The sequence below is a fragment of the Callithrix jacchus genome, chromosome 10 (assembly GCF_049354715.1).
Source record: "Callithrix jacchus isolate 240 chromosome 10, calJac240_pri, whole genome shotgun sequence".
Lineage (NCBI taxonomy): Eukaryota > Metazoa > Chordata > Mammalia > Primates > Cebidae > Callithrix > Callithrix jacchus.
In genome coordinates this window covers 47,206,134-47,224,189 of record NC_133511.1, presented here as the reverse complement: position 1 = coordinate 47,224,189, position 18,056 = coordinate 47,206,134, and the positions used below count along the sequence as shown (strand labels likewise).

The 18,056-nt window shown below is 43.0% G+C and overlaps 1 protein-coding gene across 11 annotated transcripts in view; it reads right to left on the bottom strand.

Annotated features, from left to right (window-relative positions):
• Positions 1-18,056, bottom strand: part of LOC118145665 (uncharacterized) — a 36,243-nt gene that overhangs the window by 6,615 nt on the left and 11,572 nt on the right. For 7 of the 11 annotated variants that reach the window (XM_078339962.1, XM_078339969.1, XM_078339964.1 and 4 more), the window contains 7 exons: positions 16,133-16,311; positions 15,777-15,910; positions 14,480-14,577; positions 10,825-10,944; positions 7,692-7,812; positions 2,976-3,067; positions 617-745 (listed from right to left, as the gene is read on the bottom strand). In XM_078339962.1, the coding sequence (XP_078196088.1) occupies positions 617-745; positions 2,976-3,067; positions 7,692-7,710 (240 nt within the window). In that variant the 5' untranslated portion in view covers positions 7,711-7,812; positions 10,825-10,944; positions 14,480-14,577; positions 15,777-15,910; positions 16,133-16,311. Of the gene's footprint in view, positions 1-616; positions 746-2,377; positions 2,917-2,975; positions 3,068-7,691; positions 7,813-10,824; positions 10,945-14,479; positions 14,578-15,776; positions 15,911-16,132; positions 16,312-18,056 lie in introns of those variants that run through there. The other 4 variants (XM_078339968.1, XM_078339970.1, XM_078339971.1 and 1 more) reach the window with 4 other exon arrangements.

Sequence of the window (18,056 nt, the reverse complement as noted above, 5' to 3'; positions counted from 1 at the left end):
TCCCTGTGATCTCAGAGGAACTTTGTCTCAGGCCAACCGTTTGTTCCTTGGACTCCTTCATTTCCATTAAAATTCATTTGCTGCCCCTCTAAATTGCCCCCATCTCCATCTATCTCCCTCGCCCCTGAAAACAGGGTGCTCTTTAACCATCTGACCCTTCTTACAGTCTCATTTTTTGCCTGGCTCCCATCTTTATGCCTGTTCTATGCTTTTCTTCTCTTATTAAGCTGTATGTTGTTAGTTCATTTCTGCCGTGAACCATTAGAGAGGACAGTGAAAGCTTTCCTTCCAGCCATACAATAGAATTATAAAGCAGAAAAGTTTAGACAGAATCTCCTATTTAAATGTCAAAACTTCATACTCCATTTCTGATAAAGAGCAGACAAAAAAATTTATTTTTGACCCAAAGCTCTGTTGACATTCTATGAAACAAACATCAACCTATTCCATTTTTATAATGTAAATGGCAGATATTTTTATAATTCTATGCTAATCATTTCCCTGATGGTTTTGATAAAACTGAATATTCATAATAAAGTCCAGAACCATGAACTGGTTTAAATAGTATCTTCTTTGTGATTACAAGTATACCTGTACAGGAAGTTAGTATACTCACACGGAAGATAATTTTTCGGACGAAAAGGCCAACTGTGGAAACTCCCAGAAACACAATAGGGATAGGCATCCACAGAACAACAAGAAGGTCATGCCCAGGATACAAATAATCAAGTAGAAACCTGACCGCCTGGAATAATAACAGTTGAAATAATGAAAAGGTCAATGACATTTATAATATTTCAGTAAATAATAATAATCTTTAGAAACCATCAACCTCCTCCAGGAGGAAACCACACCCCTCAGACATCACCAGGGGATTCCACTGCTTCAAACAGATTGGAAGTTACCAGTCTCATGTTTTTTGTATGGCTGGTAGTGTTTTTAGGCATTCCAGATGTAGAGTATGTTTTTTTCTTGATGTAAAGCAGGGATACCCAATTTTATGGCTTCCTTGGGCAATATTAAAAGAAGAAAAGTTGTCTTAGGCCACACATAAAATACATTAACACTAATAATAGCTGATGATCTAAAAAAAAAAAATCACAAGGCCAGGCACAGAGGCCTATCCCTGTAATCCTAGCTCTGTGAGAATGCTGAAACCGGTGGATCATCTGAGTTCAGGAGTTCCAGACCAGCCTGGCCAACATGGTGAAACACTGTCTCGACCAAAAATACAAACATTAGCCAGGTGTGGTGGCGAGGGCCTGGAATCCCACCTACTCAGGAGGCTGAGGCAGCAGAATCACTTGAACTAGGGAAGCAGAGGTTTCAGTGAGCTGAGATTCCACCATTGCACTCTAGCCCAGGAGACAAGAGGGAAACTTTTGTCTCAAAAAAAGAAAAATTACCAACCCCCCGAAAAAAAATTTTTTGTTGTTGTTGAGACTGTGTCCTACTCAGTTGCCTGGGCTGGAGTGCAATGGTGCAATCTCGGCTCGCTGCAACCTCTGACACCTGGGTTCAAGCCATTCTCCTGCCTCAGCCTTTAGAGTAGCTGAGATTACAGGCGCCTCCCACTATGCCCAGCTAATTTCTATATTTTTAGTAGAGACAGGGTTTCACCATGTTGCTTAGGCTGGTCTGGAACTCCTGACTTCAAATGATCCACCAGCCTCAGCCTCCCAATTATAGGAGTGAGCCACTACACCAGGCCTGTCATTTCTTTATATTTTGATAACATAAGGACTTGAAGACCCTTTCTTCTTTGGGTCAATCGATGACCTGAACCATATACACTTTACAAAACAAAGGACAATACTGTCATTTACATCCTGGTCCTGTCATTCCTAGTGACTCCTGCATTGTGAACCTCCCAGCAGGTGCAACCCTTTCCTCTCCATCTGATGGGCTTCTCAGCTCCCATCACACTGACTGGACACAGACTCCCTAGAGACAGCCCCCAAGAGCAGAAGACAGGAATGACACAGCATTTCCTAAAAAGTCATCAAACCAGATGACACAAAACTCAAATGACATTTCACTTTGTTTTGGTTCATTTTGTTTGAGACAAGAGTGCAGTGGGCGATCTCGGCTCACTGCAACCTCCAATTCCTGGGCCCAAGCGATCTTCCCACCTCAGCCTCTAAAGTAGCTAAGACTACAGCCATGAGACACCAGGCCTGACTCATCTTTTTTTGGAATCTTTTGTAGAGATGGGGTTTGGCTATGATGCCCAGGCTAGTCTTGAACTCCTGGACTCAGGTGATCTGCTCACCTTAACCCCCAAAAGCGCTGGAATTACAGGCCTGCACTGTGTAATGTGCCACATGACACAGTCCAATAACAAGGAAGAAACCCCAAGGGTCCAGCATCTACTCACAAGAGTGGATTGATGGCTGGGAAACTCCAGCAGGAGGAGCCAAAAGAGCAGCCACCGCACCCGCATCTCCTGGTCTTCTCAGGGTGCCATGAGGTGACCAGGACAGAGATGACGGTGGCTTAGGGCTGGGGGAAGGAAGGGGATGGGGATGGGGTGAGATCTGAGTTGGGGAGGGGGATGGGAAGGAAGGGGAGGGAGGGGAAGGGGGCTGTTGGGCACCCGGTGGAGGGGGAGGAGAAAGCGGTCTGGGAAAGGATCCAGTGTAAACTACATCTTCAAGTGAGAGTAGGAGGTTCAGCTACAAGTCAGGGAGAAAGTCTATCAGGGAAGCAACAGGATATGCGGGGCAAGAAAGCAGGATGCTCAGGAGCAATGAGATGGAGACCAGGGCTCTGGTTTCCACCAAACCTTCTCCTGTCTGGGCGCTGCCTAAGCAACCCCAGGGCTTTATACTCCCTCTCCACCAATCCCCAGCCCCAGAATGCGGTACCTCACAGTAGACATTCCACAAAGCACCTGTGTCCTCCAATGCCCCTCCCCCATCTCAGGCCCCCTACTTGACTCCCAAGGACAGGTCCTCTCTGGAACCTTCACAGACCTGACTTCTGGCCTTTCCCACCAGCTTCCTGTCCCTGCTTTGGAGCGGCTCCTTCCTCCTGAGCTCCCAGGGTTTCTCACAGTCAGTCTTGGCTGCAAAACATAAGAAACAAATGAAGGCAGGAAGAACCTCACACACAAGCGGAGTGGGAGGCTCCACAGCCCCCTCTCCACCATTCATATTCTAAGCAACAAAACAGCAGAAGGATACAGAAGGTCCCAACAGTAAAGCATCTCCATCACATCCATGGAGCCATCGTCCATCATCCTGTATCTCGGATGATGGCAGATGAGGGAAGGTGGCGCAACATTCATTTTAAGCATGCATGGTACATTTACAAAAATTAAACTCAATTATCTTGTTCATCAAGCAAATCTCAGCATATTTCAGAGAAATCCAATCACGCAGCATTTCTGATCATAGAATTGTGCTAGAAGTCAATGATTAAAAGCTGTCCAAAACTTATTATATGCTTGGAAATTCAAAGCATATAAACATAAGAAACATAAACATAAACACTCTTTCTCATAAACATAAGAAAGAATCCAAAATGAAACAAGACTGCTTTTATACTCAGTGATAAGATCATAACATGACAATCAAATGTCTCCCTCTGGCCCAGGAATTCCACTTTGTGGCACAAGGTTGTGTGGTCTCAAATCACCCCTAACCCACCTAGCCATGTTAACATCTGAAACAGGGTGATGTTGTCACTTATCTATATTATCTTACTGCCTATGAAGGTGGACCTTTAATTCTGAACCATAATGAGGGGGAGAAAACCAAGTTGACTCTCATGGTTGACTTGCCAGGGATGGCCACAGAATCTATGCATTTCAAGAGACAAAGTTCATCAGCCTCTCTCCTGGGGGATTTGGCCACAATACCCAGAGGATTTGGCAGATCATAAACGATGGGTGGGGAGTGCCAGGCAGGTGGGCAGGACCCAGGGGTCTGGTGACCAGGTCAGACCCCCACTGTCCATCATCTTTCCTGGCCCCATCCTCAGCTAAACTTCCCAAAGGCCTGCTTCTGCCTGATCACAGAGTGTGCTCACACTCATTCAGGCCTCTCGCAAATGGTAAAAATCACTGCTTTCAGTGTCTTTACCATTTACTATGATGTAAAGTTATTATAAACTGCAAATATTCTATTCATGCTATAAATGCCTTTATCATAAATGGAAAATCAACCCTGAGACACAAGCAAAATGAAACAGGGATAACGCAACTATGGCATTCAATTCTATTAGTATGCTGTCACCTGCATAAAGGGCCCCAGATTTGGGCTGTCTTGGTTATGAAAGGAGAGACCAAGTAAGTGGGTGTTGAAGTCAGATGAACCAAAAGTGAATGGCAGAGAGTAGTACCACCATGTCCATGAAGGGTTCCTGGGGTCACCTTGATTATAGCCCAAGCAGAGACAGGGCAAGGAAGGAGATGTGAGCAGAGCTTGGGGCCTCAAACAGGGGAGGTGATTCATGTAGCTCAGGAAAGGCTCCTCAAAGCCAGGGTCAAACTCCCTTGCAGGCAGGTCCCTCGTGGAGACAGAGCCAGGTACCTCCGATTCAAGACCAGCTGTGTGACCCTAGGCTGGTTTCCTCCCAAACAATGGGAGTGTCAATGGCTGTGTCAAAGGCTGTCTGAGCACCCATGTACCAAGTGTCATCATCTCCCAAGGAAATCTTTCCTTCCAGAGCTGGCACCTTGGAAGGCCCTTGGCCACTAAAGGCAGTGATGATCATAAGAGCAGCAAATCATCATTTATGGCTGATGACAGAGGGCCATGGGTTAGGGCTCCCAGGTCCTTGATAAGAATGAGGGTCTGGGGACTCCTGGGAACAGCTGAGTGAGTCCTGTAGGTCTCCTGGGTCGTCAGGGGCCAGGTCTGTCTTCAGTGGCATTGGGCCTAGGCTGGGATGCTGGGGCAGCCACTGGAGCATCGGCAGGACAAACAGCCACAGAGACAGTGGATCCATCAAAGGTGGCAGGTGCAGGATCATCTGTCCACAAACTAGAGTCACCAGGCCTGGCTGACCACTGCCCCCACAGATGGTGCCCTGTCCCTTGCCTCACACTTTGGCAGGGCAGTGGCTAGCACCTGGGGCCTCACAGAGCAACCCTCTAAGACCTCTGTGTCCTGATCATTGAATGGGCACTTGAGTCACCCAGGGCCACTGGAACAAGGAAGAAGAATCAGGCCCCACAATGTTTTGGGACAGTGCTTAGCACAGGAAAGTGCACAGAATGCATGCACAACACAGAGGAACTGTAGGTGTGGGAGCCAGTATTTCATGACCTCTGGTCCTAATCTGAGCACTCTCACCTGTGCAATCTGAAAGAATCAGGGGACTTGCAGGAAAGATAGAGCCTGATTTAACTTAAAGGAACTAAAATGCTGAATGTTCACACTCCTGATATCCTTCCAAATCAACTCTTGGAATGCTCCCATCTTCACCACTATCTTTTGGGGTAACTGAGGCAGTCAGAGATTTACTGATGCAATGCCACTCAGCTGATTCTGAATTCACTGCTGATCACAACTGAACAAACTCCTTTTTCTGAGGTTTACCCTGTTTGATCATGCTGCTGCTGATTTTGTGCAGCTCTGGGACAAACTCCACCTGGTTGAGGATAAAGCAAATCTGAGGTGACTCAGTCCTGCTGTGATTTCCCATCAATTCCCCACTCTCCTCCTCTGCCCCTCCACAGTCTCCCACACAGACTGACACCATATAGTGGCCCTAATGGAGTCCACTGAGTATTTCAGGTTCTACTCTGGGCCCCTTGAAGGTGGATGTAGTTAAGGGATTTGCTTTGACTCAGAAGATGTGAGTGGAAGTGAAGTGTGTCACCTTGGGGCAAAAGAGTTGGAAGCCATTCAGACTTGCCACCCTTTCCTTCATCTCTTAGAGCCACTGATAGATCCCATATAGAGCCTGCTCCTTTATTTTGGTGGCAGATGAGGAGATGTGGAGCACAGGGCCCAGGAGAGCCATGGAGGATGTACAGCCTGAGTGGAAAAAGAGCCTTCAGTGTTGTTTTTCAGGGCTGCTTATTACCTACAGTGATACCTGGTCCATCCTAGCAGGCACGTACCATCTATTCCATGCTCTGTGAAGCAGACTAGCCTACCATTAGAACATAAACTGGATGTGAGACACATACAGGTTTCAGTTCCAGCTCTGCCTCTTATTAACTGCAACCTCAGGCAGGCTGTGAGCCTCAGTTTCAATTCTGTAAAATGGGTTGGTTATACTATTAGAGGTTATGGAGAGAATAAAATGAAATAAAAATGCATGTAGAGCATTGAGCCCAGGGTCTGGCATACACAGTGAGTACTTTATATTAGCCATGTAACTGCATAATGCATATTGATTTTCAATATTCAGAAAATGCAGCAAAGTATTACCAAAATAATGTCAACTTATTTGCATATGTATTCTCCCAATCATTATTTTTAAACAGATAAGATAAAACTATGAATACTCTTTCATATCCAGTGTTTTTCTCTTCATAGCACATTGTTAAAATTTTTTATCTCGGGCCCATCACAATGGTTCATGCCTGTACTCCCAGAACTTTGGGAGGCCAAAGTGGTTGGTTCATGAAATCAGGAGTTCAAGACCAGCCTGGCCAATATGGTGAAACCCTCATCTCTACTAAAAATACAAAAATTAGCCAGATGTGGTGGCATACACCTGTAGTCCCAGCTACTTGGGAGGCTGAGACAGAAGAATTGCTTGAACCTGGGAGGTGGGAGCTGCAATGAGCCAAGACTGTGCCACTGCACTCCAGCCTGGGCAACAGAGTGAGACACTCTTTCAAAAAGAAAAAAAAAATGCAACAAAAAATATATGTATACACATATATAATCTCAAAAACAAAAGATCATTTATGAAATCATTTTAAATGACAAGATAATGTTTAATTTAGTGAATAATTATTACGATTGGACTTTTTGTAGATTGCACAAAGCATTCAAATAAATGAAGGAGAATCTAAAAAGTATTACTTGTAAAATAAATTTTACTATTTTATTCAAAAATGTGGAACTATATATGTAATATAAAATCTATTCCTAATTATGAATCATGTTAAAAATAATTTAGAAGCTGCCGATTTTGATTTCTGTTTCAGATTTTGCAAAATAACTTTTTTTTTTTTTAAAGACAAACTCTCCCTCTGTCACCCAGCCTGGAGTGCTGTGGTGCAATCTCGGCTCACTTCAACCTCCGACTCCCATGTCCAAAGTGATTCTCCTGCCTCAGCCTCCTGAGTGCCTGGCTAATTTTGTGTTTTTAGAGGAGACAAGGTTTCTCCATGTTGCTCAGGCTGGTCTTGAACTCCTGACCTCAGGTGATCTCAGCCTCCCAAAGTGCTGGGATTACAGACATGAGTCACAATCCCCTGCCTAAATTTTGCAGGATAATAAATAGCCTTTTGAAGTACCGCTGGGCACTTGTCTGGTTGTTTTTCTTTAGGTTAACATGCCAGCAATGATTCTTTTTGACTTTCTGACCAAGATAGCAGTTTTTATCCAAATAATTCAACTACTCTACTCCATCCCTAAGCCACCTGCATGGAAGGAAAAAGGGGGAAAAAGTCAGTACTGTGACTGCCTACACTTCCCCCAGCATGGCCCTGTTAGACGTGGGGCAGCCGAGACCAGGAACTGTTCAAGGGCGCCAGGTCCTGTCTGTCTGCGCTCACTCACCTTCCTCAGGTACTTGCATGAGGGATGGCACTGACTTTACGGGCTGCTGCAGCTCCTTGGTGAGCTGGCCCTGGTCAAGGGACAGAAACTGTGGGGTCAGGACAATAAAGGGCTTCACCACCTGCAGAATGGGAACAGAAGCTCATGGTGAGGGCCAATCTATTAGATAATTAAATTTTTAAAAAGTTTGTTGAATGAGTGGAAAAACAAGGTGATGCTTGAGTTTATAGTGGTCAAGAGCATGGGGGCCTCGGAAAAGGTCAGAACCAAGTTCAAATTCCTGTACTTTGAATTTCTACTTCATGCCATGCAAAATTACTCTACCCCTCTTTACCTTAGTTTCCTTTTGTGTGAAAAGGAAACAATTTCATTCCTCATTCAGTTTCTGTCAAGGATTCTAAAACACCCAACTCATTTAAATGTATCATTTCTGTCATAACTAGTGGGATCAAATATGTCATTTCTGTCATAACTAGTGGAATTAATTTCACTATTATTGGACACACACTTCTGTGCCTGAAACCTACAAAAAACAAAATGTCATGTCTAAAAAGTGTCAGTGTTTTGTCATTGCTATATTAATCATAACTGTATTTAATCCACAAGGCCTTATGCATGGCAGGTGCTCAATAAACACTTGCTCAATCAATGCATGTGTGCTCTGCAGCCACACTGTTTAGGTTCTATTCGGCTTCCACCACTTATTAGCTGAGTGATGTGAGCAAGATAATTCATGTCTTTACGTCTCTGTGTCCTTCTCTATAAAAGATATGTAATAAGAATCCCCAGCTCCTTAGGTTATCGCCAGGGGTGAGTGATTTGGCAAATAGTAGGGGCTTATTAAATATTGGCTGTGATGAACTCCTTCCAAATCGTCCTTTCCAGAACCACAGACGAGGTCATAGTGCCACCTGGTGACCCTAGAGTGTAAGTACACATGATCACCACCATGCTCTCTCTCCACTATAGGTCCAACCAAGACTGGTTTCTGCTGCATCTGCCTTCTCAGTGCTCACGTAAAGATCTTTGTATTTTCCTCTGCATTCCCACAGATGGGGTTCAGGTTGCCCAACAAAGAGGGTGATCCACACAGGGCAGTGACTGTGCCAGCCCTGTGATATCACTGGAGTACCACTGTTACTTCGTTCTCATGTTCTGGGTAGATGCCAGGGCTGGGGTGATGCATGCCCTCAAGTTTCTTGCTTTGGAGTGTCACATTTTCTTTTGGCAAGGAAGGCAAAGGTCACAGGAAGCCAGAGACCCGTGATCTCTCTGTATCGTGGGTTCAAACTATAAAGACCTGAACACTCTATGCTAGAAGCCCAAGGCTCAGGTGCTCCCCAGGGCTTCTAACCTCATGGCCTCTGCTGAGGGAGGATGAATACTATGTCCTCCCAGAACTTTGGGAGCTTGTAGCAAGCAGCCTCCCTAGCACAAAATCTTTTGGAAACCTCGAACTGTGTCTAAAACATTCCTGTACCTTTTGCATCCTATTTCCAATATGTCAGCATGTTTTAGTAAAAAAAAAAAAAAAAAAAACCTCAATTTCCCAAATATGGAAGAGAAATGGATATTGTAGGACAATGTGACTTTTAAAAACATGTTATTTAGGCCAAGCATGGTGGTTCATGCCTAATCTCAGCACTTTGGGAGGCTAAGGTGGGTGGATCACCCAAGGTCAGGAGTTAGAGACCAGTCTGACCAACAAGGAGAAACCCTGTCTCTACTAAAAATACAAAATTGGCCAGGCATGGTGGCATATCACTGCAATTCCAGCTACTAAAGAGGCTGAGGCAGGAGAATCACTTAAACCTGGGGAGGCAGAGGTTGCAGTGAGCTGAGATCATGCCATTGCACTCCAGCCTGGGCAACAAGAGCAAGACGGCCTGCCTGCCACTAAGTAAATAAATAAGTAATTAAGTAAATAAATAAAAAATGGCTGGGTGCGGTGGCTAAAGCCTGTAATCCCAGCACCTTGGGAGGCCAAGGTGGGTGGATTATGAGGTCAAGAGATCAAGACCATCCTGGCCAACATGGTGAAACCCCGTCTCTAGTAAAAATACAAAAATATTAGCCAGGCAAGGTGGCACTTGCCTGTGGTTCCAGATACTCCGGAGGCTGAGAAAGAAGAATCGCTAGAACCCAGGAGGTGGAGGTTGCAGTAAGCCAAGATTGGGCCAGTGCACTCCAGCCTGATGACAGAGCAAGACTCCGTCTAAAATAAAGAAACAAATCCGCCAGACATGGTGGCTCACGCCTGTACTCCAAGTACTTTGGAGGCCAAGGCAGGCGGATCACTTGAGGGTGGGAGTTCAAGACCTGCCTGACCAACATGGTGAAACCCTGTCTTAAAAGAAAAAATTAAATTAAATTAAAAAGTAAATAAGTAAATAAATAATAAAGTAAATAAATGCAAGACTGCCTCTAAATAGATATACAGATAGTTAAGAAAATGAATAAATGCAAGCCTGCACACAAATGTGTAAGTATAAAAATAATGTGAGCCTGGGTCTAAATAAGATAAATGAGTAAATGTAAGCCTGCCTCTAAATAATTAGATAGCTAGATAGATAAATATATAAATCCAAGCCAGCCTGCCTCTAAATATATAAATAAATAAATAAATAAATAAATTCGACCTGCTTCTCCGTAAGTACCTCAGCAAATAAATAAATAAATGCAAGTCTGCTTCTAAATAAATCGATAGATAAATAAATCAATAAATAAGCAGTCCCACTTGGTGGCTCATGTTTTTAATCCCCTGCCCACTGGGAGCCTGAGCCAGCTATATCACCTGAGGTCAGGACATCGAGACCAGCCTGGCCAAGATGCTGAAAGAATCCCTGTCTCCATTTAAAAAAATAATATGGTGAAAATAAATAAATAAATAAGTAAATGAATATGAATAAATACATGCAAGCCGGCCTTCCTACCTCTAAGTAAATAAATCAGTAATTATGTAAATAAATAAATAAAGGCCAGGCAAGATGGCTCAGTCCTGTAATCCCAGCACTTTGGGAGGCCAAGATGGTTGGAACACGAGGTCAAGAGATTGAGACCATCCTGGCCGACATGGTGAAACCCTGTCTCTACTAAAAATACAAAAATATTAGCTAGGCTTGGTGGCACTTGCCTGTGGTCCCAGATACTCCAAAGGTGGAGGAGGAAGAAACACTTGAACTCAGGAGGCAGAGGTTGCAGTAAGCCAAGATTGGGCCAAGGCACTCCAGCCTGTGACAGAGCAAGACTCCCTCTAAGATAAATAAACAAATAAACAAAAAATATATATATATAAATGCAAGACTGCCCCTAAATCATTATAGAGACAGTTAAGAAAATGAATAAAAGCAAGCCCACACACAAACACATATGTATAAAAATAATGTGAGCCTGGGTCTAAATAAAATAAATGAGTAAATGTGAGCCTGCCTCTAAATAATTAGATAGCTAGATAGATAAATACATAAATGTAAGCCTGCCTCCAAATATATAAATCAATTTGACCTGCTTCTCCATAAGTACCTCAGCAAATAAATAAATAAATAAATGCAAGTCTGCCTTTAAATAAATGAATGAATAGATACATAAATAAATCAATAAATAAGCAGCCCCACTTGGTGGCTCATGTTTTTAATCCCCCACCCATTGGGAGCCTGAGCCGGCTATATCACCTGAGGTCAGGACATAGAGACCAGCCTGGCAAAGATGCTGAAAGAAGCCCTGTCTCTATTTTAAAAAGATAATGAGGTGAAAATAATTAAATAAATGAAAACATAAATACACAAATGCAAGCCGACCTTCCTGCCTCTAAGTAAATAAATCAGTAATTGTGTAAATAAATAAAGGCCGGGTGAGATGGCTCAGTCCTGTAATCCCAGCACTTTGGGAGGCAAAGAAGGGTGGATCAGGAGGTCAAGAAATCAAGACCATCCTGGCCGACATGGTGAAACCCCGTCTCTACTTAAAATACAAAAATATTAGCCAGGCAATGTGGCACTCGCCTGTTTTCCCAGATACTCTGGAGGCCAAGGAGGAAGAATCGCTTGAACTCAGGAGGCAGAGGTTGCAGTAAGCCAAGATTGGGCCAGTGCACTCCAGCCTGGTGCCAGAGCAAGACTCCGTCTAAAATAAACAAATTGGCCAGGCATAGTGGCTCACGCCTGTAATGCAAGCACTTTGGAGGCCAAGGCAGGCAAATCACTTGAGGGCGGGAGTTCAAGACCCACCTGACCAACATGGTGAAACCCCATCTTTAAAAGAAATTTTAAAAAAGTAAAAAAGTAAATAAGTAAATAAATGCAAGACTGCCTCTAAATCATTATACAGATAGTTAAGAAAATGAATAAATGCAAGCCTGCACACAAATGCCTATAAGTATAAAAATAATGTTGTGAGCCTGGGTCTAAATAAGATAAATGAGTAAATGTGAGCCTGCATCTAAATAATTAGATAGCTAGATAGATAAATACATAAATCCAAGCCTACCTCAAAATAAATAAATAAATAAATAAGACCTGCTTCTCCATAAGTACATCAGCAAATAAGTAAATGCAAGTCTGCCTCTAAATAAATCAACTGATAGATAAACAAATCAATAAATAAGCGGCCCCACTTGGTGGCTTATGTTTTTAATCCCCCGCCCACTGGGAGCCTGAGCCAGCTATATCACCTGGGGTCAGGACATCAAGACCAGCCTGGCCAAGATGGTGAAAGAATCCCTGCCTCTATTTAAAAAAAGAATAAGATGAAAATTAATAAATAAATAAATGAAAATATCAATAAATAAATACAAGCCGGCCTTCCTGCCTCTAAGTAAGTAAATCAGTAATTATGTAAATAAATAAATAAAGGCCAGGGAAGATGTCTCAGTCCTGTAATCCCAGCACTTTGGGAGGCCAATATGGTTGGAACACGAGGTCAAGAGATCGAGACCACCCTGGCCAACATGGAGAAACCCTGTCTCTACTAAAGTAAATACAAAAATATTAGCCAGGCGTGGTGGCATGTGCCTGGGGTCCCAGCTACAAGGGAGGCTGAGGCAGAAGAATCACTTGAACCAAAGAGGGGGAGGTTGCAAGGAGCCAGGACTGCACCACTGCACTCCAGCCTGGTGAGAGAGCAAGAATCCATCTAAAATCAACCAAGCAATCAATCAAGAAATGCAACCAGCCTCTAAATCACTATACAGATAGTTAAGAAAATGAGGGCCAGGTGCGGTGGCTCAAGCCTATAATCCCAGCACTTTGGGAGGCTGAGGCAGGTGGATCACGAGGTCAAGAGAACGAGACCATCCTGGTCAACATGGCGAAACCCCGTCTCTACTAAAAATACAAAAAATTAGCTGGGCATGGTGGCACGTGTAATCCCAGCTACGCAGGAGGCTGAGGCAGGAGAAATGCCTGAACCCAGGAGGCAGAGGTTGCAGTGAGCCAAAATCGCACCATTGCACTCCAGCCTGGGTAACAAGAGCGAAACTCAGTTTCAAAAAAAAAAGAAAATGAGTAAATGCAAGCCTGCACACACATGCATAAGTATATAAATAAATGTTGCCAGCCTGGATCTAAATAAATAAATGGGTAAATGTCAGGCTGCCTCTAAATAATTAGATAGCTAGATAGATGAATACATAAATCCAAGCCTGTCTCAAATATACAAATAAATAAAGTAAATAAATATAAATCCAAACATTAGCTAGGAATGGTGGCATGCATCTGTAATCCCAGCTACTCAGGAGGCTGAGAGAGGAGAATCACTTGAACCTGGGAGGCAGTGGTTGCAGTGAGCTGAGATTATGCCACCGGACTCCAGCATCAGCAAAAGAGCAAGACTCCATATCAAAAAAAATACCAAACTTATCTGAAAACTCTCTCTTTAATAAATTGCTTTTCTAAAAAAAAAAAGTCACAAAATCAACTGGTCCTATCATACCTATCCTCTGCCTTCATTTTCCTGGTACAAAGAAAACATTGTTAAAGCCCAGCAATAAATTAGAAAAAAGCTGAATAGTAAAAAATAAATAAAAAGTGAAAAAGAATAAAAGGCACTAAAATAGAAGGCAAAATGAAGAAAAGAAATGAAGAGAATATAAAATGATCCAGAAGGGTATCATATATATGACCAAAACTCAAGAGGTAGAAGAAAATATATTTGTCATGATGGCTATCGGTGGTCTCCAGGTGATATTAGCCATCCAAATTAATATATATTTTTCAATGATATTAAATAAATATCAGTGCCCTTCATAGCCAGACTTTTTTTTTTTGAGACAGTGTCTCTCTGTCACCAGGCTGGAGCACAGTGGCACGATTTTGTCACACTGCAACCTGCGCCTCCCGGGTTCAAGTGATTCTCTTGCCTCAGCCTTCTGAGTAGCTGGGACTACAGGCGCACACTACCATGCCCTGTGAATTTTTGTATTTTCAGTAGAGACAGGGTGTAGCCTTACTTTTATAATAGAACAGCCTTTAACAGGATATGGATCACAATAGGAAAGGAACATACTTGAGTGCTGACTATATGCAAGGCATTGTTTTAGACACCAAAGCTGTCTTCTCATTTAATCTCTGCAATCGCTGTGTGAAACACAGTATTCCTGACTTAAGATTTTGACACTGAGGCTCAGAGCAATCCATAAAACAAATGACAACGTGGGTAGTCCCAGGCATTGTCCCTGTTTTTTATCATAAGCATCTACACTTCAGGAAGAAGAAAAGGCATAAAAAGAATACAATCGTAAAATAAATGAAAATTTCAACAAAGAATAAAAGGAAAAATAGCCATTCTCTTACCTCTCTGGATGGGCATGGAACTTCACCAGACTGCTGGAGAACTGTCTCTTTGCTTCTAAGTCCTCAATGAGCTGATTCTGTTCATCTACTAGCAGCAACTGAGAAAAGAGAGAAGAAGCAATACACAAATGGCACAGTGAGACATGAAGCCACAGTTCATCCTGGGAAACAAGAAAATGCATTAGCATGTACTATGACTTAAAAAGTCTGCTATCTTAGTACTTAAGCTTTTGATAGTATTGCATAGTTTTCAAATCAATGTCATAGTCACTATTTTTTTAATCTTTAAAACCCTGTAAGGTGAAATTCAAACATGGGAGCAAAAAAGAGAAAAAGGAGAGAGAAGCTAGAAGCACAGGAAAGCAGCTAAGAGAAAGGAGTAAGAGGGAAATGGGACAGGCAAGAGGGAAACATATATAATAGGAGTTACCAGTATTCTTCATTCATTCAATAAATATTTATTGAGCACCTATTATGGGAAAGACTCTGTTCCACGTTCTAAGGGAAAGCCTACTATCTAGTGGAGGAAAAAGATGTTCATTAATCATAGACATGTGCCATCGTGAGTGTAATAGTGCTATAAAGATAAGGAGCTATGATCATGCATAACCAACAGAGAGCTGTTTAAGGTAGAGTTGAAAGCCAGAATGGAGTGCGGTGAGTAGTTAAGTGAGAGAGATGCTAATGGAGACAGGGAGTACAGGCAAGTAAGTCTGTTGGAAAAGAAAGCTTAAATGGGGTATAGCTACAAAGAAAGTTGGGGCAAAGGCAGGGCTGTCTTTCTCTTTTTTTAAACTGGGAGACATGTAAACATAGCTAAATGCAGATAGAGGAGAAAGATTCAGTTAAGACGGAGATGACTTATGTATAAGTGTGAGGGATAACTATTGGTATGCGTCCAAAAGAACTGCTGCTCTTTACAGAAACACATGTCAGAAAGAGGCATCTATAGCTGCTACTGATCAAAGTAGGAAACTTTAGAGGAGTTTCCCAGTGAAATACCATTTATGAAAAACCAATACCATGGTTTATTTCACAGTAGAAAATCTAGGTTTGTGCCGGGTGTGATGATATGCACCTGCAGCTCCAGCTACTCAGGAGGCTAAGGCAGGAAGATTCCTTGAGCCCCAGAGTTTGAGGCTACAGTGAGCCATGGTCATACCACTGCACTTGAGCTTCAGTGACACAGTGAGACTCGTGTGTGTGTGTGTGTGTGTGTGGAGAGAGAGAGAGAGAGAGAGAGAGAGAGAGAGAGAGAGAGAGAGAGAGAGAGAGAGTCTATATTCCAATGACTTACCTGTTGTCTTTGGTTGCCTGAAATTTCTTGACCCTGGGATTCTACTGAGGCAAAGTTTTCCCAAAGTAATACTTTCTGGGTCAGGCGCTCCACAGCTGGTATGTCTTCAGGATAACCAGTTGTGTTTTCAGGCCCTAGAAGTCAAAACATAAGTGTAAACATGGAAATATTAATAAAAGCATTATTCAGTTGAGGAGCAGAGGAACAAATGCTCTTGAGACAGTCTGCCTATACTTTCAATTGGGATTATGATAAGCGCTGGGCAAGGGATTCAATGTGTGCATAGTGTCTGAAGATGCCCTACAGGTAAACTGAGATGTGAACATTTCCAGTGATCTGTAAAAATTTTGAAGGACCTTTAGAGGTCTTCTTTAATCTGTATTTTCCTGGTCAGAGGCTCCATATCAGCAGCCTGCACCTGCAGCTCTTCTTCCCACACCTGTGGCTCTTCTTCCCACACCTGCAGCTCTTCTTCCTGCACCTGCAGCTCTTCTTCTTGCACAGTCATCATGGACTGTAGAGCAGAAAGTTCCAGCTGTGAATAGAGGAAACAATATCTGCCATGTTTACATTTTAACACGGAGGCAAATGCTTTTGCATATCATATCACTATCAGTCAGTAATGCAAGAGAAAATGAGACAAGAATAGGGCTCTGCAAGGGCTGTTCCAGAGCCCTTGCAACTTGAAGAAGATAATGAAGGTCATTTCAGGCAGGTGAGAAGTGTCTCCTCAGTGTTACTAACCCAATTTCTGAGAGAAAAAAAATGGTAAAACACTTAACTCCCAGCCACGTGTGGTGGCTCACACATGTAATTCCAGCACTTTTGGAGGCTAAGGTAGGTGGATCACCCGAGGTTGAGAGTTCAAGACCAGCCCGACCAACAGGAAAAAACTGTCTCTACTGAAAATACAAAATTAGCTGGGCATGGTGGTGCATGCCTGTAATCCCAGCAACTTGAAAGGCTAAAGCACAAGAATCACTGGAACCCTAGAGCTAGAAGTTGCAGTGAGCTGAGATTGCACATAGCACTCCAGCATGGTGGCTCAGGCCTGCAATCCCGACCCTCTGGGAGGCCAAGGCGGGCAGATCAACTGAGGTTGGGAGTTCATGATCAGCCTGACCAATATGGAGAAACCCTATCTCTACTAAAAATACAAAATTAGTTTGGCGTGGTGGTGCATGTCTGTAATTCCAGCTACTCAGGAGGCTGAGGCAGGATAATTGCTTGAACCCAGGAGGCAGAGGTTGCAGTGAGCCAAGGTTGCACCACTGCACTCCAGCCTGGTGCCTGGTGACAGAGTGAGACTGTCTCAAAAAAATAAATAAAATAAATAAATAAATTTAACTCGGCATAACATTATCTGCAAATTCATCATCTGCATTTCTAATAGAAGATTTTCTTTTAGCTCTTTCACTTGTGCTTACCAGACAAGGATTGATAGCAACTATCTGTCACCAGCATAGATGAACCAATTCAAGGAGAGCAATAAACAGGACTATTAACTTCCCCCAAAGAAAGCCCTTAGAATAAACTATCTCCTCTGGTTGCCACAAGAGTAAGACAATGGTCCATTATATAAAATTCCAATCTAATAAAAGCTGAAATTTAATGTCTGTTTTCCAAATGTTTATTTTGTTCAGGCTCTGTCGTGGTGACCAGGGATTGGAAAATGACTGCACAGAAGCTCTGCGGAATCTGCGGAGGGATGAAACGTATTCTAAAAGGGGACTGAGGTGATGGCTGCAAAATTCTTTTTTTAAAAATATATGCATATATATATTTTTTAAAGATGTGGTTTCACCATGTTGGTCAGGCTGTTCTTGAACTCCCGACCTCAGGTGATACACCCACCTTGGCCTCCAAAGTGCTTGGATTACAGGCGTGAGCCACCACACCCGGCCAATGGCTGCAAAATTCTATATATCTACTTAAATTATTCAATTCTACATTTGCGATTAGTGACTTCATCACAAGTAACCTGTTAAATAAAATGTCTGGTTTCTACTCCAACTTGTAAGGAGCCAGGAGGTCACCACTTCTACTCACAACAAGAAAAAAGCTGAACAAACTGAACATTATCAAACCTTATTAGAGGGTCTAGAGGAGAGGTCGCAGGGCACATTACCATGCTGAAAACAAGAAACACAGGCAAATACAGGGAACAGAAGCTGCTGAAGCCAGCAACTGGGAGGCACACTTAAATGGTACTGACAGATTACTAGAAGCTGAGGGTGGCCTGGCTTGAGCATTAAAAACTCCTTGGGGACCAGATTTAGC